Consider the following 25,759-nt stretch of genomic DNA (forward strand, 5'->3'; position numbering starts at 1 on the left):
AATGAACTGTAAGTATACTTGCATACCTGAAGAAAAAAATCTTAATTTCCAAAAATGAGTTCTATTCTCTTTCAAAATTGATTGCTAGATTTTTGGTCAAAATGATCAGCAGCTGGAAAAAACTTATTAAAAATCAAGTGCAGCATTCTGTTTTCAAATAGGTTTACTTACCATATATATAATTACAAAAACTCGTGCTATGGGGTATCTTCGGAGAAAAATTCCCAGGCGGATGCTGTGCAAATGGAGGGTGGGGACGAGAGGAGAGAGTTAACACTCAAAGCACATCTTCCTGTGGTAACAGCTAATGAGGCTTTTTAGGATTCCTCTCATTTAAACTATTTCTATGGCCACCATAACAGAAAAACCATTTTATAGTAGATTGTTAAATGATTACTTGGAATAACCATAGAAACATCATAGTAAACAAATATTTGCTTTATTGATTGTGGCTTGACTGTTAAATATATAGCACAATAGTTTTCCTTAAATCTCCAGCTACAACTACAGGAGGCAAGTTGGTCCCTCTCTAAATAATTTTTCTTTCAGAGACCAAAGAAGTTACAAAAGATAAGCCAAGTGTCAACACGTGAACAGGGAAAGAGTCTGGTTGGTTAATACCTGCAAAGAGCTAATCTGGAAGCTTCTGCACAGACGCATGCGTCTAAAAGGCAAAGAACTACAGAAACTCAAGCAAACACTTAACCACAGTAAACGCGGGAGCAGCGTGACGTTAGACCTTGTTAGGCCTCTTTGAAACTTTTTCCCCATCAAGATGGTACATATACAAGCACATACACCCTTCTTCTAGGCCTTTCTGTGTCTTTCACCACCATCAGCATAATACCTCGCATATAGTTTCTCTAAAAATTATTATGTACATTGAATAAATGAGTAGCTGAAATAAATGTGCTTAACAGCCTGGAGATAACAACTATGGCATCTTTGGCCCGTGGCCTCAGCAACCTTAGCAAATCATCCTCCTGATTTTTAACACCATAGCTCTGACACAAAAAGGTAAGAAAAGATCGCTCTATTTTGTAACAACTCATTATAATTGTGTTTAATTATAAACACTAAGAGGCAAAAGACTTTAGGGGGTTATTGAAACATGAACTTTAACAAGGCATACATAAACTGTTAAAACATTTTCTTTGTAGGGTGGATGTATGCTAGTATAAAGAAGTTATTAATATGTAATAACATGCATATAAATGATATATTACTTGTGCAGTATATATAAATATACGTTAAAATGCGTACTGTTCATTCACATATAGTAGCATCTTTTATTCTCATCACACGATAAAATGAAATAAGGCATTCCAGTGGATGCATTTACATGAGACAGAAGTTTTCTCAATGGAATTTAAAAAGAGTCTTTAATAGGGTTTATTACAAGAAGAGAGATGATCAGGGTTAATAATCTTCAATAAAATACAGGCACTGGCAGAGCACATAAAGCAATTTCATGAGACTGAATGAACTATCATGAGAGGAAGTAGGGAAATGTCACTTTAAATATCAGCTCTGCCTGATGGGACTTACTGTGACTGAAACCACCAGAAAATGGTACAAAAATAGCTGAAGATCCATCATTCGTCACTACTGTCCTTGCTTACCTAAACTGGTCAATTGAACTAGCAGCTTTTCGGACTTTTCCATACATTCCTGCCAGATTAGTTTCTGTATCATTAAAAAGAACAGGAACGTTTCGCAGCCGTGTGCCTGTTTCAACAAGAAAAGAATGAATTAAGGTACGAACGCCAAAATCAATGTCCTAACATTTATAGTTGAATATATATTGTATTAAAAACAGATCTCAAGGCTAACTTTCAAATAAGCATTACATCCAAAGAAGGCGAGTCCATAAAGAAAGGACACAAATTTGATTATATAAAATGCTAAACTTCTATATCCACAAAAATAAAAATTAAAACCTAAAACAATTACTTCCCTACAAAATTAGCAAAAAAATTGAAGTTTACAAATACCATGTTGCTGAGAATGAGCATTAATGAGTAGGTTCTTCCTGTGTGGGCAAGAGAGAGGCCAGACACACCCTTTCTACAAAGCTGATGACTCCCAGCTCTGTATCTCCAGCCCAGACCACCAACTCCAGACCCATCCAATCGTCTTGTTTTGTTTCCATCTGGATATCTAACAGTCATGTCAGGCTTAGCATGCCCAAAACCATGATTCTGACGTCCTGCCCTCCCTGCCAACCTACTCACTCTGCTGTTTTCCCCATTTCAGTACACGAGAGCATCGTTCCATCAGCTCAGGCCAAAACTCCTTTCTTTCTCTCAAACTCCACAGCCGATCTGCCCACTCACCTTTAAAATAACCCTCCGAACCCCACTCAGGTCCTCACCACCACCATCTCTCACACACGTTAATACGATGGTTCCTCCCTGGTCCCCCACCTCCACTCTCAGCTCTCTACAGTCTATTCTGGATACAGCAGCCAGAGGCATCTCACTAAAACACAGTCAGAGGACTTATCCCCTCAGGGCTCTTCAATGGCTTCCGACTTCATTCAGGCCAAAACAGTCTCCTCCAAGTTATCTGAATTCCCCTTAGACTACTCTCCCCCCCCACTCAGTCTTCTCCAGCTGTTCTGGCCTCCTTGCTGTTCCTGCGATATGCCAGCACCACTCCTGCCTCAGGGCCTTTGCACCTGCTCTTCTCTGCCTGGAAACTCTTCCTGTAGAGCTCCTTCTAGTCTGTCTTACCTCCTTTGGGACTTTTAATAAAGTGCCACCTTTCCAATGAGGTCTATTTAAATTACAATCCCATCTCCACACTTGGCACCTTGTCTCTCCCTTCTCTGCTTGAGTTTCTTCTGTAGCACCTATCACCATCTCACATAATTTACTGTCTAGCTCCCCCCACAGCACCAGAATGTAAGATCCAAAGGGCAGAGATTTGACCTCTTTTGTCAAACACTGTATCTCCAATGCCTAGAACAGTAGCTGGTACTGAGTAGGTGCTTAATAATTACTTGATTTTGGCAACAAAAATCAAAAGCCTTTAAATGTGTATACCTAGGACTCAGCAAACTCCATTTCTAATAGCTTATGTTAAGAAAAATAAAAGATATTTACAGAGAATAGTTTCCTCAGAACTGCTTATATTAGTGACAAAATTGGCAACCTAAATCTCCAACTATGAGGAATTTATTAAACAAATTATGCCATTTCCACAATGGATGTATATAAAGCAATAGACATAAACTACTGTAAGAAAATACATAATAAAAACTGATTTATATGAAAAAGTTAATAACCAATAAAACAGATACTACAAACATATATAGGAAAAAAGTCTGAAAGGAGATACTCCAAAACGTTATCTGAGAGTAAGATTACTGGGTGATTTAATTTCCTTTTTTTTGATATTTTTAACAGTAACCATGCTATTAAAAAACATACACACACACACACACACAACAACAATGTGTTATTTTTTTTTTTTTAATGATTTATTTTTGGGACAGAGAGAGACAGAGCATGAACGGGTGAGGGGCAGACAGAGAGGGAGACACAGAATTGGAAACAGGCTCCAGGCTCCGAGCCATCAGCCCAGAGCCCGACGCGGGACTCGAACTCACGGACCGCGAGATCGTGACCTGGCTGAAGTTGGACGCTTAACCGACTGCACCACCCAGGCGCCCCAACAATGTGTTATTTTTTAAAAACTTAAAAAAACTTTTAATAAAACCAAAGAACTGTGAGGTTTGCTGAATGACTACTTTGTAGACTTTATGAAGCTCTGAGATTAAAAACCTGATCTGCTGAAGTTATACTAAAGTCTTTAACATTCTTCTTAGTTATGTATTTTGGGAATCTACAGATTTCTTCATTAAAATTATAGAGCATGGATATACTTACATGACTAAGTATTAGCTTTAATATTCATAATTACAGATAAGATTAAATTTAATGTTTATTCATTTTTGAGAAAGAGACAGAGCATGAGTGGTTAAGGGACAGAATTCAGAAAGAGAGACACAGAAACCGAAGCAGGCTCCAGTCTCTGAGCTGTCAGCACAGAGCCTGACGCGGGGCTAGAACTCATGAACCACAAGATTGTGACCTGAGCTGAAGTCAGATGCTTAACTGACTGAGCCACCGAGGCACCCCCAGATTAGATTATTAAACTAAATCTTTCTTTAAGTCTTCATGAAAGCCCCTCTCTGCCAAATTATCTGCCTTGTCATCAACATCTTGATGAATGTCCTACATATTTCAATATGATCATCGGTCTTTGGGCCTCCCTTCTCTAAGACCCAGACTAGTGAGGGATATATATAACCAGTCCATTGTCCTGTTTGCTAAGATTATGTCAAACAGATGGCTCAGGCCTCACATCAGAAGAAAAGTGGGTGCTTTGCTGGATCAAGGTTCTTTTCTTTCTTTTTTCAAAGTTTATTTAAAAAATGTTTTTAATGTTTGAGAGAGAGAGAGAGAGAGAGAGAGAGAGAGAGAGACAGAGCATAAGCGGGGGAGGGGCAGAGAGAGAGGGAGACACAGAATCTGAAGCAGGCACCAGGCTCCAGGTTCTGAGCTGTCAGCACAGAGCCTGATGTGGGGCTCGAACTCACGAACCACGAGATCATGACCTGTGCTGAAGTTGGATGCTCAACCGACTGAGCCAGCCAGGTGCCCCTCAAAGTTTGTTTATTTTTGAGAGAGAGAATGTGCACATGCGTGAGTGTGTGTGCACACACAAGCAGGGAAGGGATAGAGAGAAAAGAAGAGAGAGAATCCCAAGCAGGTTCTGTCAGCACAGAGTCCGATGTGGGGCTCGATCCCATGAAATGTTGAGATCATGACCGGAGCTGAAACCAAGAGTGGGACACTTAACTGAGCCACCCACGTGCCCCGAAGCTTCTTTACAAATAAAAATGGTCTTTCTGTAACTTTTCAAAGTCATGTCTGAATTAGCAAGGTTGGAATTAAGGCAATGAAAAGCTCTTTTGAAATTCCTGTTTTTGTTACCTTCGCCATTGTCAACTCCAGACATATTAATGGAAGACCCGTTATTGCTACTTCCGCTGGCAGAGTTCACCTGCTGCTCAAGGCGCTCCAGCTGAAAGACCAGAGAGTTCTTCTCTGTGCTGAGACTCTCTAGCATGGTCTGCTTCTGGATGAGAGTCTCTGTTAGCTGATGGAGCCGGTTTTCTAACTCGGACTGACTGCTGTTGCTTAAAGTTTTATTAGTAAGCTGAAAGGCAAAGTGTTCACAAATTACATAAAACTAAAGTTATACAACATAGAATCCACATTCCCACAGGTAAAGTGTGGCATTAATCAACATCTCAAACCTCTGTGATCCTACTTTCACTGCTACAGAAGAGATTTTCAAACTGTATTAATGGGCCCCAAAATCAACTTGGTGGGTCATAATCCACATTTTAGGGACAGAGTATACAGCACATAGTATGGTGAGAGGACTGTTTTGTGAAACTTCTGTTTCAGTTTTGTACTTCTAAGTACATGTGAACACTGGGAAACAACGTGTTCTTTGCTTCTTGCTGTGGCCTCGTGGTCAGAAATATTTGAAAGCACTGATCCACGATCCATGACAGTTTGAACTTCTCCACCTGGATTCAAAACCCCCCATAACTCAGCAGTGTGGTACAGCGCAAAGACCACAGCCTGAGGTTTTCACCTCTGCTCTGCAACCCCGTGGCCAGTCCGACTTCGGACGACTCACTACACTGCTCTGTAGGCGGTATGTAGGGGTACGATCGCTGATCACCGTTCTGATGGTGTAGTCACAGGTGTATCCCACTGAAGTTTTCGTTTGCATTCCCTTGATGACTGATGGTTTTGAGCACCAACTTATGTGCTTATGTGGCCGCTCATTTAAGGGTGGTTGTTTTGGGGCAAGATACTAAGATGCTGATTTCTTTTTAAAGTGTGTATTGATTGACTTTCTTTTATGAGACAAAGGTTTTCCTCTGCTCCACTTAGATGAAAAATCTTTAAGAGATGTCCTCCTACAGTTAATTCTTAATTAAAATAGCCCAATTATCTTAGGCTTAGTAGGCACTCAATAAACATTTAATAAATATAGGAATCTCTATCTAAGGATTAAACCAATTGGTGGTTTCTGCTCCTCTCTTTTCTTTGACTTTCTGCTAGCAAAGTCACGTTACCATTTAGGCACTTCACAAAGGCAGGTGAGGGAAGAAGAGAACACTGAAATCAGTTAGCTGTTTCCAACTTTTTTTTTTAATTTTTGAAAATTATTTTCATGTTTATTTATTTTTGAGAGAGAGAGAGAGAGCAAAGCAGGGGAGGGGCAGAGAGAGGGGGAGACACAGAATCGGAAGCAGGCTCTGCACTGTCAGCGTGGAGCCTGATGCAGGCTCGATCTCACGAACCTTGAGTTCATGACCTGAGCCGAAATCGAGTCAGATGCTTAACTGACTGAGCCATCCAGGCGCTCCTATTTTCAACTCATAAAAATTAAAATATTCTAAAATATTTTAAGTTACAGACTACTATGAAGTCTGAGAACTTAAAAACCAAAATTATTTGACTTTATATGTTCAAACTAAGTCATTAACCAGCTAAATCTTTATATAAATTATTTAAATGTTCAATGGGTTCATTGCTTATTAAGTCAATAAATATAAGGGAGAAAAGGATAATGTAGTTACAGGATAAGTGAATGCATGATTCTGTCACAGTTAATGATAAATATGGGTAAATCTGGGTGGTGGGCACATGTTATTTCCCATGTTTTACACTTTCGGGGTTGAACATAAGTCTTGGTGGCTTTATGAAAACAATATCAATTGTTAATAAGAAGATTTATCATTGGATTTTTCTCAGGAAAGAAACTGTAATTATGAAACTGGCAACTGGCACAACCATCACTGAAGTTAGAAGACATGAAATTTGAGGTAAATCACGTGTCCTCGGATGGCTTTGGCTACAAGACACTTGTAGGAGAAGCCACAGAACACAGCAAATGCAGCCTCAAACGGCATTAGAGGAATTTCTGTATCAGACTGAAAGTAACACCTCACTACTGCAACAGCAGAACTCAGGTGAAAATATGGGAAAAGAAGGTCATTCTGTAGCCTCTACAAAAAAATTAGCTTTGCAACGGTATCTCTTCCCAAGTTGTGAGCACTCATTCATACCTGATTCCTAAGTTTTTGAATTTCTTCTTCCCGATCCTTAATCCTGCTTTGCAATGTGTTCTTTGTTCGATACAGATCTTCTTCTATGTAGTGGAATTCCTACAAAGTGAAACATGAATAAACAGAAGCTCTATCAGTGTCCCCCATTTCATCCCCAGTACCTAAAACAGTGCCTGACACACAGGAGGCCCTCAGCCAACATGCGCTGTGTCTATCCTGAATGAACAAATGAACAGACTTGGACGGGTCTGATGAATGGTACTCCACCGTGCTGTATCAATTCGTACATGATGAATAACCAAGCACGATTCTGTAAGTGATCGTGTGTCTTCATTCTTCTTGGGTAGATGTGTAGGAAGAGATCTGCTTGATCATGTAAGTGTTGTCTAACTTAGAGGAACAAAACCTGCCAAATTATCTTGTGAATTGTTTTCAAAACACCTGCACCAGTCTGGATTCCCACGCAACATGACAGAGTTCTAGTTCTTCCACATCCTTCCCAACATTTGGTACCGTTAGTTTTGGTAAGTGTAGCTATTCTATGGGTACATACTGGCATCTCAGTGTGGTTTCTATTTGCATTTCTCTACTGATTAATGATGCTGAGCAGCTCTTCGTGGACTTATTTGGACCAGGCAATATCGTGCACCTGTTTTGCTCTATCATCGCTAAAAGGGAAAAAAGAAATACTTCCAGGGGCACCTGGATGGCTCGGTCGGCTAAGCATCCAACTTGGGCCCAGGTCATGATCTCACAGCTTGTGGGTTCCAGCCTCACGTCGGGCTCTGTGCTGACAGCCTAGAGCCTGCTTCCGATTCTGTGTCTCCCCCTCTCTCTGCCCCTCCCCTGCTCACACTCTGTCTCTCTCAAAAATAAATACATTTAAGAAAAAAAATTAAAAGAAAGAAATACCTCCAGATTCATTAACAACTGCACGAATGTGCTGCTGGTTTGTATAATGCATATGATGAGTTGGTGTCAGTTGCAATTTAAGACAAAGCACATGCCAGGGAAGACAGAGTAATGAACTAAAAACCTTCAAAAGCATTATGCTTAACCGTGCAGACGAAATAAAGGGAGCTGTATGAAGAAGTAAACGTGAGACAGGATCAAGCTGCTAGACTATGTTAAAACATTTAGTTCAGCCTGCTCCTTTTACTGAAAAAAAAACTGAGATAAGTGAGAATAAAGAAAATGAGGCAGTAATTAGGGTAGGAGAATCTCAATTTACAAGAAGGTCTGATTTCTTTTAAACTCTTAGGCTAGCAAAAATTTAAGGCTGAAATTACTTAAATTAATAAGGAGCACCATAGGACTATTTAATCCCAAGATTAAGCACTTACACCCAGAACATCTCATGACTAAATAAACAGCCTAGAGCTACATTCAGCTGCACTTGCCTCTACTTAATTATATCATTTTAAAGACAGGCACTGGCAGTGGATGCGGTAAAACCATCTGCCATAATAAAATGAAAATTATCTAACCATCAAGGCCATCAAGTTTTTGCCTTTCACTATATAATAATAGCCCCTTGAATAAATTAAAATGCAATTTCTGAAAGGGTGGCCAATTTTATAACTAAATTATCTAAGACAGACTATGATGTATCTGCAGGCTGCTACTTGGTGAATTTTTTTCCTTCCTTACTACCTAGGAAACAGCTCCAAGTGGTACGTTCATAATAAAAACAAATATTTCTCTGAGAATAGAACAAGTTTCAGAAATGATAAATCCTAATAAAAAAGATCTAAGAATATAAATGCACAAGGCTGGAAATGTTATAAGTGATGCACTGATAATTCTAAAAATAGTTTTCTGTAAATACAGATTTTATTGTAAGGATAAAATAAGATAATGTGTACTATGTGCTTACAACAATGTCATTATTCAGTAAATTACAGATGTTATTAACGTTAGATACAGCATCTTCTTCTGAAAATGTGGCTGTAAGCATGTTTAACTGTTTTAATAATGAAACTATTATGTAAGTCTATTAAAGTAAAATAATTTGGCTTGGGGAACAAACAACTGCCGAGTAAACAAAGAAATACAATTATAAACATGACTTATAAGAACACTGTATAAATATTTCTTCTCAAACAGAAAGAACAGCTTAATATGGCAATAATGTATTTTGTATTTCTAGTAAATATTATTACTGTTGTTCCTAGAAAGTACAAATGTAATAAAACGTGAGAATCAACTGATGTTTTTTAAGCTTTCTGTACATACACACTGTGACGAGGAGATATACCGAAATACAGACGAGGTAGTAGAAAGAACTCTGGGATGGGAATTCTGGGTTCTATTCTATTCTCTAGTTAGCTGTGTGCTAAGAGGCAAGTCCCATAACCGTTTTGTGGTTCTATTTTTCATCTGTCAAATAAACAGTGAAGGGGTGGGTAGTGACAAGGCAGGAGGGACCTAGAAGGTCGCATTTACCATCACTACTCCAAACCCATCCTACAAGAGTGTCAGTGAGGTCCTTTACTAGAAGAGTAGCCTCACGGGACCGCCAGCAAAGCACCTTCCTTGGTAATCGCCCATCTAAAATCTTTACCTGCTTCTGTCGCTCCAATTCTGCCTCCAGTTCTTGTTTAGATGCTTTTTGTCCAGCTATTTGGTCCTGCAGATCTTGTAACTGTTCTCTTGCTGATTCTGCTTCACTAACCTGCTGAGCCTCCATATCCTAAAACGATGAGCCTTATATGTGAAAGCAATAATTAACCGTTCATTTCAACATTTATTGAGTTATCACTGTGCACCATGCCCTGGGCTCAGCGGGCACTAAAGGGATACAGATGAGAGGACATGGTCTCAGCCCAAAAGGAGTAGATAAACGGACGCTTCACTGTATAATATGGCAAACGGTGAGAGACACGAAGAGGTTACCATAGCTGCCGCAGCACATGAACCATGTGATTTAATGAGCATGCGTAAACAGTGGCTCCCTGGGAGACTTATAGCTCTAATCAAAAGCTAACAATTTCAAAAGGAACAGAAACATAACATCAAAAAGGACTTTGCTGCACTGGTCCCGTGGGAATGCAGGTTATAGTTAGTTTTTGCATGTGTGCTAAGTACTCAACAGAAACTAAGAAATAACTGTTCTCTCTTACCCTCAGGTTAGTCTATTATTTCATTTTTTTAGCTTTATTACCATTATGTTTTTATATCTTTCTATATTTCTCACTCCTTCACTTAGCGTCATTATTCTCACTTCTTCAAACTCAAAAACCACCTTCTAGATTTCCTATCAAATCTGCTAGTGGCAAAGAAGAGAACTCTAGGTTTCTCTATTTCCCCTGTATGGGTTAAGCATGCGTCCATTCATACAGGCCCACAAGAGATGAAAATCAGCATCTCAATCTGCTTTTGATCTTTTGGTACACTCTGTCTTGAACTCCTCTCCACAACTCCGCACTTCACATACTGTTTGGAAGAACGGACAGATTAATGATACTTCCAGATAATAACAGATATTCCCAGATAACACAACTTTGTGGACTTAGAGGAAAACAGCAATAAGTACAATTATTTTTCCCTACCCCTGAGTTTTCGGGGTGAGTAGTAGGTAAATTAATCTTGCCATCAATTTGACTTAATCAAATGAATTCTTGAGCAGCAGGTGGGATGGGCAGTAGTTAAGAACGTGTTCTGGAATCGGACAGACTAAGGTTCTAACCCCGACTCTGCTACTTTACTAGTCACAGGGAAGCTACTCTCCTTCTCTATGACTAGATTTCTTCAAACTACAGAAAGAGAACGCACCATACGTCCCTTCCAGGTTTATGGTGAGGAACAAATGAAGGATGTACGCTCAGAGCTCAGCGCAATGCTTGGCACAGAAGTGCTGCGTGAAGGATAGCTATTGTAGGCCAGTAACAATTCTCTCATTCTGATGGATATACTTTAATCCTTACTATAGATTTCATCAACTTCTTGAGAATAGTCAACGTCATCAGTGATGCTGGGGTAAGGATGAGATATTAAATATAACAAGTCCTATTTTTCATAATCTCATCCAAAATACATGTATAAATAAGACAAGGTGTGAATAGGATTAGCATTTACTCCATTTCTAAATTCATGGGACTGAATTTTTGGAATTCAAAATTACACGAAAAAAAAAGTCCTACTTTACAGACTATGAGGACAACAGTCTTTATCAGCTCTTCTACTTGGCCAATATGAAAAAATCCAGAAGTAACATCAGCTAACAGTTGCTGAGGGCCTAATCCATGTTGGGAACAATGCTAGGCCCTTTTACACATATCCCTTATCCTCAAGAGCAGCTCTGTTTGCCTTCAGTTTACAGATGAGAAAACTCAGGCTCAGTGAGACCAAGTGTTTGGCACGGGTAACACATCTGCTAAGTCTGATATCCAAGCCACACGCCAGACAAGAAACCCTACCCTCACGACTTCCACACCTTCCTTTGTAGGTCATCTCACAAACCAATCACTTGCTGAGTTCGCGCACGGATGAATATTCTTTGCAAAATGTTTTTGTTTTTTTCTTTTTTCTTTTAAAGAAGGCTTGTTAGCCAGCACTTTATGTTCTCTCGTTCTCAGAGACTCCGCCTAGGATATTTACATCAAAGACTCCATGTTGAATCTAAATGAAAGGCCCCATTTACTTGTGGATTAAAAACAGCAATTCACGTAAGCCATAAATTATTAAGATTATGCCTGTAACTCTAATGAAGAGACCGTCCTGTGTCCATTCCAGTATCAGAAAACATCCTAGTTTTATAGACAAGCCCAAATCTCATGTGTGTTTTAACCACTAGATTGTAAATTCCATAAATACGAAGGTTCTGTGTGGTTCCTTGCTGTTACTCTGAGCCTACAGGATGCCCAGCACATGGGGGACGCAGGGTAAGAATCTATTTAACGAACGAATCTAGTTACCTATGTTTGTTATTCCCAGAACTTCATAGTGGACAAGAAACCTATCGCTTTAGATTCACTTCAAATGGTCACTGCTGGTCCCACACAAGTTCCACTCTCTGTCTCCCTCTGTCTTCCCTCAAACCACAGACGCCCCCTCTTCTCACCTGCCGACAGCTGGGGGTGAGTGGTTGTCTGTGCAGCCGACCCGCAGTGAATCTTACCTGTAGTTCAGACCTCAGCTGATGGATGTGGCCCATCAGCTTCTGTATCTCCTCCTTTTGCAGCTCCTTTTCATGGCGAAGTTCTTCCAGCTCCACGCTGTGGGCAGTACTGCTATCGAGGCCTTCAAAGCCAGAGCCTTCCTTCAAGCTGTTAATCAATTTTTCTTTAGACTATTACAAAAAAAAGGAACCTCTTTTAGCAAAACTGAGATTAGCTTGTATACCGAACACCATCAATCTTGCACTACCTAAGCCACTGTGCAAACAGCCCAATTACATTCTCCGCCAAAGAAAGTCCACATTGGGATGAAAATGCACTAGAGCCTTGCCGCAGACCGTCCTTGGGTTTTGGTCCCCAGGCCCATGTTATTGTTGAGAACTTGTTATTAACAAGATTCTTCTCATATGTTCTTCTCCTCCCTCATGCTTTTTTCCTCCATCACATGCTACTCAACAAATATTTACGGAATGCTTACAGAGGGTTTGGCACTGTACTAAGTGTCTGTGTCATGAAGATGTCCCCCATTGGGATGGTACCCTCAGCCTTATAAACCAGAAGGGAAGTTACAAGTATCCAGTAAAAGGCAATAAGCAAGTTGAGAGAGGCATCTGCCAAGACTACCTGCAGAGTTCCAAGAAGGAAAAACCACTTCTGGGGAAGAGAAGGCTTTACCGGAAAGCAGCAGTTATGCTGATCCTGAAAAATGGCTAGGACTTGGACAGGTATAGAGAAGACAGGGCAAAGCATAAAAATGCAACAGCATCAGGGTGAACAAGGGTATACAAGAAACAGCATCAGGGTATTGAGAGATGTGCTGAGGTACTATGTTAGGCCCAATCTGTGGGGGCTTCAGATGCCAGGCTAAAATGTTTGACTTATTTGGCAGGCCAAAACAAATGATCAAAAAGTAGACCGAGAAGTGAGATGACCAGAGCTGTATTTTAGGAGGGTTAATCTGGCAGGGGTATAAAGTAGGCATTCACAGTCTATGGCTGACGGGCCAGATCTGGCCTGTGGCCTATCGGTGGACAGCCCATAAGCTAAGGAGGGTTTCTACATGGTTATAGGATCATAAAAAAATAAAGAGTATGTGATGGTGACCACAGAGAGCCTGCGAAGCCTGCAATATGTACTATCTGGCCCTTTACAGAAAAGGTTTACCAACCCCTGGTAGAAAAGAGGAGTTGGAAAAAGCAATTTAATGTGGGAAGACTAGTTTAAAAAAAATTTTTTTTAACGTTTATTTATTCTTGAGACAGAGAGAGACAAAGCATGAATGGGGGAGGGGCAGAGAGAGAGGGAGACACAGAATCGGAAGCAGCCTCCAGGCTCCGAGCCGTCAGCCCAGAGCCCGACGTGGGGCTCAAACTCACGGACCGCGAGATCGTGACCTAAGCTGAAGTCGGACACTTAACCGACTGAGCCACCCAGGCGCCCCATGGGAAGACTAGTTTAAAAAGTGCTATTGTTCTAGGCCAGCAGTAATGACCATCGGCTCTTTCACCTTCGATAGAAATATTTGAAAGGCACTCTCCTCCATCAAAAATAGTCTTTCCTTTTTATGTGGTAGAACTCTGGGCGACTTCTTCAAACTTCTCTGTATTTTTTTCAATTTTCTATAATAAACATAATTTTCCCTCTCTCTCTGGGCTAAGGCCCAGACCTCTGTGCTGAGCTCCAGGCCTGTATTTCTGATCGCCTTCCAAAAACGTTCACCCCAATGTCACATCAGTTTTGCAAACTCGTCATCGCCTGTCCTACCCTCCAGTGCTAGCCTACCGGCTTCCCTGTTTCTCTGCCACACGGCAGGGGAGTATCTAAACCAGAAAACCGGAGTCCTCCTTCCTTGCACTTCCATTCCCCCCCTCCTCCAGTTAATCTCTCCATCTCGCACACCCCACCTCCTCCAAGTCTGTCCCGTCTGCCACCCTCACTACCACAAATTAGACCAGTCCTCACTATTCCTCACCATCCATTCTGATACCCTCCTCTTTACCGTCTCCATCTCGCCATCCCGTCCTCACCCCTCAACATCCGTGGCAATTCACTGAGCACCTCCTAAGAGCCGGGTCCCGTGCCAACTCTCCCCTCGCATCCTCATCATGGCCAGTCCTTCCGCTCCTTCTCTTTCTCGCCTCTTCATCCCTAACCGTCACGGTCAAGGCAACTAGCTGCCGTCCACCACATATGCCATGCCATGCTCCCTCAGGCCCCCTTTGCAAGGGCACAGGCTGTCCTATCAGAAATCTCCTCCCAAGTCTTCCTACTCCTCCTCCAATTCCTCTTTATACGGCATCTCCAGTTGCCCGACTCCCCCCGGCAGATTTTAAGGGCTTAATGCATCGATAACTTCATCCCGCCAGTTACCTCAGGTTTTTTTTTTTTTTTTTTTTTTTTTTACTAACTTAACTGCTCTTTTCAGAAAGAAGACATACCCTCAGCACCTACCATAATGCCTCGTGAATAGTTAAGTACTCAATAAGGACCCTTTTAAATGAATTAGAGTGACACAGCAAAAATAATTGGAATGGTTTGGAGGAGACAGACATGCTGTCTCATGAAAGAGGAATCAAAAAGGTGCTCATACCCAACAGGAGGCAGGAGCTAAAAGAAAAAGGTGGAGTCAAAATGTCATTGTGGTTCAAGGAAGTTAGGCTTGGAGACAAGCTGAAGTCACATCAAGGTGGCAGACACAGGCAGAGGGGATATATACATGATAACGCGAAGAAAGGAGTTAGAGAGGGCTTAGGATGGAATTTGGGAGGACTCTCCTCTTTGGAGACTGGGAAGAGGGCCCAACAGAGACAGAAAGAGCAGTGAGAGAGGATAGAGAGAGAGAAGGCAGTGCGAGTGGCACCAGAAGGCAGGAGTTTCAAGAAGGGAGGGGGGCTAACAGTGTCCAATACTCCACCAAAATCAAAGTGGGTGGAAACTAAGAAAGGAAGAAAGTACATATTCAGGTCATTAAAGGCCTCTGGGAAGACAATTTCAGAAATGTAGCAGGGACAGAAATTACACGAAGGAGTTAAAGTTACCAGGTCTAAAATAGAGACAGCATATTTACAAAAATTCTGGTAAGTCTGACATTGAGAGAAAGGACAAGGAAATGGATCGAAGTGGTCAAAAAAGCCAAAAGTATGGTTTTTTTCTTAGGCAGGAGTTCGAAGACCTTGTCTGTTCTTCTGCTAAGCGACCATGTGCTCTTGAGTATGCTGAGCCAGAAGAAGGCAGCAGAGAGGGGAAAAACAGGGAGAGGACAGACTCAGGAGGAGGAGCTTAAATGAGGTGGAGCGGGAACCAACGCACAGGCTGAAAATGCCTTCTGACGAAAGCAGACGTTTCCCTCCGATAGGAGGCAAAGGAAGGAGAAGCTGAAGACTACATTAGCTGGAGACTGACACAGTGTTTTTCAGCGGAGTGGAAGGGAAGGTCGGCTGAGATACCAGGCGGGGGAAGCTGCCTGAAAAACCTGACGAAGGATCAGCAAGGAAGAAGGAAGTGACTGCTTAACAACGATCATCGATATAGCCATGGTTAAGATGACAGGTGGCGGGCCTGGCCTGGGCAGTGGCAGAATGAATTTTAAGCAAAAAGAAAGAAAGGTGGTTGGAACAAGCGACATTTTAGCCTTTTACAAAACCTCTGAGTTGGCTCTGACGTGAGCCAACCCAGCCAAACACGAACAAATCCTCTCACAGATCAACGTGGAGTCAAAAAGTGTCTCCCAACTGGCGAATCCCAACATCCACAGTGTACATCTCAAGCTTACTTGGAGTATTCTAGTAGCTTTTTGCTTGTAGTCGATGAGTTCCTGCTTAGAGGACTCCAAGTTGGACTTAAACACTTTGACTTGTTGCTGCAGCTCGTCAACTCTCTTCTTCTCGTCCGAGTATTTTCGTTCGGCCAGAGTAATCGCTTCTGCCAAATTCTGCCGTTCCGCTTCCATGTCATTAAGGCGTGCAGCAAACTCGTTCTGTGACAAATTTTTATATCTGCTTACATCATTTCCTTTGAGATATATTTTACAACCACCTAATCAGATATCTTACGGGATTTTTTTTAGCTCAGTCCAACAACTTAACAGGGAGGTTTAAAAACAAAACAAAACAAAACAAAACAAAACATACCACCTCATTTGTTAAGAACTAAAGAATAGAGAATTTAAGGTTGCTGGCTCCCAAAAATGGCAATGCATCAGAATCAATTAGGGAGTTTTAAAAAAAATGCAGCCACCGAAGGCCTTCCCCAGGCTTACTGAATTGGAACTTCTAAGACTAGGCTTGGAAATCTGTTTTTTGGTTTTTTTTTAATTTTTTTTTAATGTTTTTATTTATTTTTGAGACAGAGAGAGACAGAGCATGAGCAGGGGAGGGGCAGAGAGAGAGAGAGGGAGACAGAATCTGAAGCAGGCTCCAGGCTCCGGGCTGTCAGCCCAGAGCCTGGTGCAGGGCTCAAACTCACAGACTGTGAGATCATGACCTGAGCTGAAGTCGGACACCCAACCGACTGAGCTGCCCAGGCGCCCCTTGGAAATCTGGTTTTTTTTTTTTTTGTTTTTTTTTTTTTTTTTGAGACAGAGAGAGACAGAGCATGAATGGGGGAGGGGCAAAGGCAGAGAGAGAGAGGGAGACACAGAATCGGAAGCAGGCTCCAGGCTCTGAGCCATCAGCCCAGAGCCCGACGTGGGGCTCGAACTCACGGACCACGAGATCATGACCTGAGCTGAAGTCGGGCGCTTAACTGACTGAGCCACCCAGGCACCCCAAGAAATTTGTTTTTTAAGAAACTTCCAAGGTAAAGCTGGTCACTTGGATACAGGTGAATCTGGTCAGCCTGATACTAAGCTGATCAATGAATAAAAGGCCTACAGAAAACAGAAAAGTCTATCAGAAAGCAAATGAAAGACGTAAGTAAATAGCTACATCTTTTCTAGCATTATGGCTAATGTTTTCCTTTTATTTCACATTTTTCTAATCAACTGCTCAATGTAATTTTTTAGCTTAAGAAACTTTTAAAGCCACTGAATGACTGAATTAAGTATAAAATATACCACATTTTGAAAATTAAGTATACAAAAAAGAATGTAAAATATCTCATTAATGATATTTATTGTTAACTATATGTTGAAATGATAGTACTTTGGATATACTGTATTAAATAAAATACACTCATAAGATTTTCAAAAAGCCCACACTAGCTGATAGTTACTTTCAGGATTGAACTATTTTCACCTGTTGAAAAGACAGCCTGGCCCAGTGGTTCTCAACCTCACTGCCCAATGGACACACCTGTGAGTCTTATAAAAACTCAAATACCACTGCTTATGCCTACCTCACACAATGTGATCAGGCTCCCTGGAAGTGGAGACCTGGCATCAGAAAGTAGTAAAAGCTACACGATCCTAATGTATAGACGGGGTTGAGAACCACAGAACTAGATGCAAAAATTAATTTAAGAGTAAAATTTGGGGCACCTGGGTGGTAGTCGGTTAAGCATATGACTTTATTTTTTAATGACTTCAAATTGAAGTCATACTATTCTTTTTTTTAATGTTTATTTATTTTTGAGACAGAGCATGGGGAAGGGGTTGAGTAAGAGGGGGAGAATCCGAAGCCAGATCCGGAGCCAGAATCCGAAGCAGGCTCCAGGCTCTGAGCTGTCAGCACAGAGCCTGACGTGGGGCTGGAACCCACAAACCTTGAGATCATGACCTGAGCTAAAGTTGGACACTTAATCAACTGAGCCACCTAAGCGCCCCTAAGCATCTGACTCTTGATCTCAGCTCAGGTCTTGAACGCAGCCCTGCGTTGGGCTCCGCACTGGGCATGAAGCCTACTTAAAAAAAATTTTTTAGGGGCGCCTAGGTGGCTCGGTCGGTTAAGCGTCCCAACTGCAGCTCAGGTCATGATGTGGCGGCTCATGAGTTCGAGCCCCATGTCAGGCTCTGTGCTGACAGCTCAGAGCCTGGAGCTTGCTTCAGATTCAGCATCTCCCTCTCTCTCTGCCCCTCCCCTGCTTGCACTCTCTCTCTTTCAAAATAAATAAACATTAAATTAAAAAAAAATTTTAAGAAAAGGTTTTTTTAAAGAGTAAAAGTATATATTAGGTACATTTCTCTAGAAATAAATGAAATCAGATAAAATGGAATCAGAAAAAGCTTAAATAAAAACATAAACAAGATGCCCCACATCAGCAACTTTTTTCTAAGTATTTTATTCAAAAGCTTCTCAGCACCATCTAGTTGTAAGAAAGAAGCCCCAAATCAGCTTTTAATCAGATAATGGTAATGCTGCTTGCACAACAAAATTAAGTGAAAAAATGTCTGTCTCTAATGAACATTAACTATTTTAATTGTATTTCTTTTTTTAAGGGGTGCTGAGGGGCTGCTCCCCTTTTATTATCTGACAGAGCTTTCTCTCAAGAGAGTGTAACACCCCTCCCCTCTGGGACCCTTGTCCGACCTGTGCGTCGTCCCTTCAAATACCCTCTCAGAAGAAGAGCCCCCACGTCCCCCTGCCGATGCCTTGTCAATCATAAAGGATACTGAACTTCATTTATTTTTTTTTTAATTTTTTTTTTTCAACGTTTATTTATTTTTGGGACAGAGAGAGACAGAGCATGAACAGGGGAGGGGCAGAGAGAGAGGGAGACACAGAATCGGAAACAGGCTCCAGGCTCCGAGCCATCAGCCCAGAGCCCGACGCGGGGCTCGAACTCATGGACCGCGAGATCGTGACCTGGCTGAAGTCGGACGCTTAACCGACTGCGCCACCCAGGCGCCCCTGAACTTCATTTTAAATGTATTTCAATACGTAGGATTAAATTTAGCGAGGATCAAGCCAAATTTCCAAATACTTGGATTTTGTCACAGAAAGAGAATTTTCTGAAACGCACTGCAGAATTTTATTTGGCAGAAAATGTGTTAGGAAAGCCATGCCTCCTCTCGAACCTGCATCTGTTTACAGCTCTCCTGCTCTCTCTTCCGGGCGGCGTCCGCTTCATGCAGTCTCTCCTGAAGGGTTTGCAGAGCTTGGTTCTGCAGGCTACTACCTTCGCTGTGATCCTGCATTATTCTAAAAGACAAGACATCACTCGAAGAGGCTCGTTTCCACAGTGTACAAGTGGTCAGGTAGAATAATTTTTAGAGCATTGGCTTATAAGCACAAAAAAGATGGCTTGACTAAAATATTCTTAAAGAAATCTTTCTGCCTTTTAATGGAACGTGACCTATATTTTTAGGCATCCAAATATAAGCACACAGCACATATCATCATATGTCAAAAGATTAATGACCCGACGTTCTTCAAATATTTTTAAATGCAGACTCTGCTAACAATGCATCTCAAGATTCAACTAGTAAGTCGACTTTTAATCACACACATTTCACATTAAAAAAAACATAAATTTCCCCTCTGTAAATTTCAAAAGCTAAGTTTCCACAAAGTGGGATATACTACAGTGTTTATAATTACTTGTATTGGAAAGAAACGTCCCAGCCCCCTTGTTCATGACTTCTAGAGTGAGCTACCTCGATTTTTCGCTCTGTAAGGCTTCCAGGGCTTCTGTGCGGGAGCTCAGTAGCTGGTCGGCTTCCTGCAGCCTCACTTTCAGCACACCCAGCTGCGAGTCCTTTGCGGCCACTGCTTCAGTCAGATCGTCGACCTGGGCTCGAAGTTCTCGAGTTATTCGATCACTCTTTGAGTGGTCAACATTCCACTTTTCAACTCTTGCTCTTGCTTTGTTTAATTCTAAAAAAGACAGAGAGAAATGTCTCTATTCAAGCAGACACGCCTTTCTCACAGCACACACAGATTCTCCTCTGCGCCTTTAGGACTGACTGCCAAAATTGGGGGCTTAGACGTATCTTCAGATTATTTGCTCCAAATGGGATACCCACTTCTCAAGGCCAACACTCACATCTACATTACAGTTAACAGGCTGGAACGGGGCATGATAATAGCTGCTCTTCTACAAAAAAAAATTTTTTTGAGACATAGCATAAAGTATTTGGGAGCCAAAACCAGTATAGAGCAGAATTCACAACACTAAAATGGTCGGTGGATTCGTAGAGTTCTGAGAATGCAAATTCGTAGAGACAGGACGAATGCAAATCCAAGCCAAGGGCATACACTCCAGTAAGACCAAACAAACAAAATCAAAACCTGAAGATAAACACAGGAAAGAATCTGTTTCTCTCAATCATCATAGCAAAAAGATGCTATTTTTTTTTAATGTTTTATTTTTTGAGAGAGTGCAAGTGGGGGAGGGGCAGAGAGAGGGAGACAGAGGATCCAAAGTGAGTTCTGTGCCGACTAGAGAGAGCCCGATGCAGGGCTCGAACCCACAAACCATGAGATCATGACCTGAGCCAAAGTCGGACGCTCAACCAACTGAGCCACCTGGGCACCCCAAAAAGATGTTTTAAAAAAAATTTTTTTTCATCCTTATTTATTTTTGAGAGAGAGAGAAAGAGAGAGACAGAGTGTGAGTGGGGGAGATGCAGAGAGATGGAGACACAGACTCCAAAGCAGGTTCCAGGCTCTGAGCTGTCAGCACAGTGCCCAACACGGGGCTTGAACTCACAGACCATGAGATCAGGACCCAAGCTGAAGTCGGACGCCTAACCGACTGAGCCACCCAGGTGCCCCCTATTGTTTAAATCTAGAAAGAACAGTGCAGTAAAGATTTCCACATCCTTACATATGATCTGTAACAACAGTCTGCCGGCAAAACAAAATTAACATCAAAGCAAACTCTACATGGTCTCAGGAAAGGTCCATGTCCACGTTAGTCTGGTAAAGTGAAGTTTTTTCTAAAGTCAGCCCAACAAGTCTTAAACTTCCTTCCTCTTGTACTCTTCTGGGCCTCCATCCACGTCTTGGCCAAACTTTCCCACTGTCCCTACACTCCTTTCTAATCACTGCCAGGATCCAGGGCAGAGACTTATTTTCCCTTGGCCACACTTACATTAACATTAACATACTCCCCACCACTACCTCACTTGTGGGATTTTTTTACTTTTAAATTACCTATTTCTGAGGAATCCAAGGGTTTTCTACTCTAGGGCCACTTCACTGCACATTTCGAGACAGTACTTTTCAAACTGAATTCCATGTTTGCTTTACAGCCCCAGGAGCAGTGCAATACCGTGACCTCGCCCACTGGTGCCCACTACTTTGTTTAATCACACCTTTGGTTCATGAGCAGCTCCCCCTGAATGCTCAGAATAAATCGATCAAATGAATCAGATGATTACTGATGTTCTGTTCTCAGTCCCTAAATTTCATGATTCCTAAAGAATGACCAAACAAGCCAATGTTCTGGTTCAGGTCAGTGTGAGGATAACTGGTCTCACTTCTAAATCTGGGCCCTGTTTCTATGAAAATGCTATTTTATAAGTCTCATCTGAAATATTTCTAAGTTTTGATGTAATCAAATCTTCGTTTATTTTTGAAATGTTAAATTCCTAACCCTGCACAATTGAAATAAGGCTCTACCTTCTTGAGTTTCCTTGGATCTTTGAAGTAATGAGGCCATTTCTTGATTTAAAGACTGAACCTCATTCCTCAACAGTTGGTTCTCCAACCGAAGATTAGACAGTTCATGTGATTTGCCGTCAGGAGTAGGTGCTGGGTTGTGGTCAGTGCAGGCAGCACTTGATGATACATTTTCCTTTGAAGAATCCTCTTGAACTTCATGGCCAGAATCTGAATTATTAGAGGTTTCTGTAAAAAAAAAAAAAAAAAAAAAAAAAAAAAAAAAAAATACACACTTTTGTTACACCAGAACAGGCACTGCATACACATTAGTAGCTTACTTTGGTAGAATGCCTTTTGGCTCAAGTTGACTGCTACAGCTAAAATGACGGCTTAAATTTAAATAAAATACAGGTTAAATTTTCAATAGACTTCCTTCTGATGTAATTTCATGCTCCTACTTGGAGGCTACAGACCTCTAAGGATCTCAAAGTCTGGATATACTGAATGAATGGTGATGCAGAACAGACACAAGAATACAGTTCTGGGAAGGAGAAAACCAGAGAGAATTTAAGTGGCTGGGTTTAGGTAAAAAGGGTTTCAGTCTCCCTTTGGGCTTTAAAGTATTTTCTTAAAAAAAGAGACAAGTCCCAACAGTGAAAATACTGGAAAGGCACGTGGGGCGCCTGGGTGGCTCAGTCGGTTAAGCATCCGACTTCAGCTCAGGTCACGATCTCACGGTCCGTGAGTTCGAGCCCCGCGTCAGGCTCTGGGCTGATGGCTCGGAGCCTGGAGCCTGTTTCCGATTCTGTGTCTCCCTCTCTCTCTGCCCCTTCCCCGTTCATGCTCTGTCTCTCTCTGTCCCAAAAATAAATAAACGTTAAAAAAAAAAAAAAAAAAAAAAGAAAATACTGGAAAGGCACGAAAGAGCAGCTGTGGGTTTCAAGGCAAGGAGAGTATTAATATGTCGGAGCAATCTGTTACATACCAAACTTGAGTCTAAAAGGTCTTACTCAAGGAGCTAGAGATTCATAAATTCAGATTCATCCTGCTTTTGTTACAAAATGTGATGCAGATGCATTTTTAACTTGCTCTAAAAAAACTAGGTACAGTTATATAGCTAAATGATAAAATGGACTAAAATAGTAACAGTACAGGCAAAAGAGCTGACACTTCAGAAAGGAAGAGAAACTACTGACCAATAATCGTATAAAAAAGTTCTCAACATCATCAGTGATCAAGGAAAAATGCAGATTGAAACCACGAGAACCAATGCACACCCACTAAAATGGCTGCAATTAAGAGGACGATGCCAAATGCTGACAAAGACACGGAGCAGCCAGAGCTCTCCTAGATTTTACTGGTGGGAGCACAAAATGGTATAACCACTGTGGGAAAAGGTTTCAGTTTCTTATGAAATTAAATATGCAGCTACCATTTCGCCTAGTAATTCCCTTCCTAGCTTTCCACTTCCTAGAGACATGAAAACATTTTCCCGCAAACAGACAAGAACAAAAATGTTCATAGCAGCTTTATTTACAATAACCCAAAACTGGAAACAATCCATTGTCCATAAAAGAGACTAAAGTGTGGTATACTCAGAACAAATTACTGATATATCCATGGATCTTACTAATGTGGTGAGGAAAAAGATAAGAGAGTGGACATACTATATGATTCCATTTATATGGAAGTTTTAGGAGAACAACTAAGGTGAAAAAAATCAGAACAGTGGTAGTTGGGGAAATGGGGTAGAAAGATGAACTGGAAAGAGACAAGAGGCAAAGGGACAAAGGAAATGCTCTTTATCATAATAAAAGTGTGGGTTACACAGGCATAGCCATTTATCTGTATAGCTAAGATTTGTGCACTTCAATATACAGAAAAAAATTATGAGAAATTGAAATCTGAACAATGATTAGGTATTAGGTGATACTGAGGAATTATTAAAATTTTAGGGTGATTATGGTGTGGATGTTTGTTTTTAAAGCTTGCATTTCTCTAGGGTCATCAAATGAAATATTTCTAGAAGAAATGATAGGAGATCTGTGATTTGTTTCAAAATAATTCTGTGGCGGGTAGAGGAAGGGATGGAAAACGGGAGGGTATAAAAGAAATAAGAACGGCTGTAAACTGTTTAGATAATGTAGCCAGATAATAGGTATTATTGGAGGGAGTCATCAAAATCTTCTTTGATATATCTGAAATTTCCAAAATCAAAATTAAAAAAAAAATTTTTTTTTTAATGTTTATTTATTTTTGAGACAGAGAGAGACAGAGCATGAGCAGGGAAGGGGCAGAGAGAGAGGGAGACACAGAATGTGTCAGCTGTGCCGACAGCTCAGAGCCCGACGCAGGGCTCGAACTCACGAACTGTGAGATCATGACCTGAGCCGAAGTCGGTCGCTTAACTGACTGAGCCACCCAGGCGCCCCAAAATCAAAATTTTTTTAAAGAAATAAAGTATATATCCAAAATTGTGGGATATACATAAAGTAGTATTTAAAAAGACATTTATAGGGGCACCTGGGTGGTTCAGTTGGTTGAGCATCCGATTCTTGATTTCGGCTCAGGTCATGAACCCAGGGTTGTAGGATTAAGCCCTTCACTAGGCTCTGAGCGGACAGCACAGAGCCTGCTTGGGATTTTCTCTCTCCCCATTTCTCTGCCCCTTCCCTGCTTGCTCTCTCTCAAAATAAATAAATAAATACACATTTAAAAAAAATAAATAAAAAGACATTTTTTGTATTTAATATATACATCAAAAATGAAAGGAAGAAAATGAGTTAAAGGCTATAAAAACAGAATAAACCCTGGGGCGCCTGGGTGGCTCAGTTGGTTAAGCGTCTGACTTCAGCTCAGGTCATGATCTCACGGTTCATGGGTTTGAGCCGTGCCATTGGGTTCTGTGCTGACAGCTCAGAGCCTGGAGCCTGCTTCAGATTCTGTCTCCCTCTCTCTTTGCTCCTCCCCTACTTACACTCGGTCTCTCTCTCTCAAAAATAAACACACACACACACAATTTTAAAACAGAATAAACCCCAAAGCAAAAATTAACAATAAAGACCAGAAATTAACAAAATAGAAATCTGCTAGAGAGAATTAAAATGGTCTTTTGAGCGACATATCACAAACATTATGCCAATAAATTTTTAAATGTATATGATGTTGAAACCTATCAAATTGTATACTTAAGTGTGTGTAGTTTATTATACGTCAGTTATACTTCATTAACACTGTTTAAAAAAATAGGCATTTATCACAGTGCCAGATACTGATATTCTTCTAGTAGTATCTGTGATCAAGCTTTGGTTTCTGCAGGGTTAGTATGAATGATTAGGTTGGTGTCCAACTGGGTTAAGGTTTCAGCTATGACCCTTTTACTAGTTTCCTAAAATTAAGTAAAATAAATACAATCCCCCAAAGTACATATGAAATAGACAAACTCTTAGGGAAAAAAATGTAACTCACCAAAAACAGAGGAAATGGAAAACCAATAGAATCAATAGTTAAAACTCCAGACCTGATGGTTTTACCAGTGAGTTCCAGCAAAATTCAGGGAAAAAATAATCTCGGTTTTACATCAAATAATTAAGACAACAGAAAAAGAGGGAACACTTTCCAATTCATTTTATAAGGCTAACATAACTGTAATACTAAAACCTAACAGTATTACAGGTCACTCTCACTTATGAAATAAATGCAAAATCCTAACTGGAATATTAGCAAACTGAAAGTCAAGTCTGGTTTTAGGTTTTAAAAAAGTCAATTGATTTGTATCCCATATTAAGGAACATATTAAAAAATCATATGATATACATACAGGAAAAAACACTGTAAAAATTCAACATAAAAACTCAAATTAGAGGGATGGCTGGGTGATTCAGTAGGTTAACCGGTTTCACCAGCTGTGGGTTTGACCCCTATGTTGTGCTAACAGCTCGGAGCCTGCTTGGGATTCTCACTCTCTCCCTCTCTCCCCCTCCCCCGCTCGCTCTCGC

At 41.0% G+C, this 25,759-nt stretch overlaps 1 protein-coding gene across 1 annotated transcript in view; it reads right to left on the minus strand.

Moving 5' to 3' along the window:
• Positions 1-25,759, minus strand: part of GOLGA5 (golgin A5) — a 34,588-nt gene that overhangs the window by 2,217 nt on the left and 6,612 nt on the right. Inside the window, exons 3-12 of the mRNA XM_047080194.1 lie at positions 21,780-22,007; positions 19,811-20,030; positions 19,232-19,355; positions 16,052-16,255; positions 12,282-12,452; positions 9,726-9,854; positions 7,163-7,261; positions 5,004-5,229; positions 1,623-1,728; positions 172-235 (exon numbers count right to left, since the gene is read on the minus strand). Coding sequence (XP_046936150.1) covers positions 172-235; positions 1,623-1,728; positions 5,004-5,229; positions 7,163-7,261; positions 9,726-9,854; positions 12,282-12,452; positions 16,052-16,255; positions 19,232-19,355; positions 19,811-20,030; positions 21,780-22,007 — 1,571 coding nt within the window. The remainder of the gene's footprint in view (positions 1-171; positions 236-1,622; positions 1,729-5,003; positions 5,230-7,162; positions 7,262-9,725; positions 9,855-12,281; positions 12,453-16,051; positions 16,256-19,231; positions 19,356-19,810; positions 20,031-21,779; positions 22,008-25,759) is intronic.

The sequence above is a fragment of the Lynx rufus genome, unplaced genomic scaffold, assembly GCF_022079265.1.
Source record: "Lynx rufus isolate CCGP_SWC_20201006 ecotype Redwood Valley unplaced genomic scaffold, mLynRuf1.p SCAF_17, whole genome shotgun sequence".
NCBI lineage: Eukaryota > Metazoa > Chordata > Mammalia > Carnivora > Felidae > Lynx > Lynx rufus.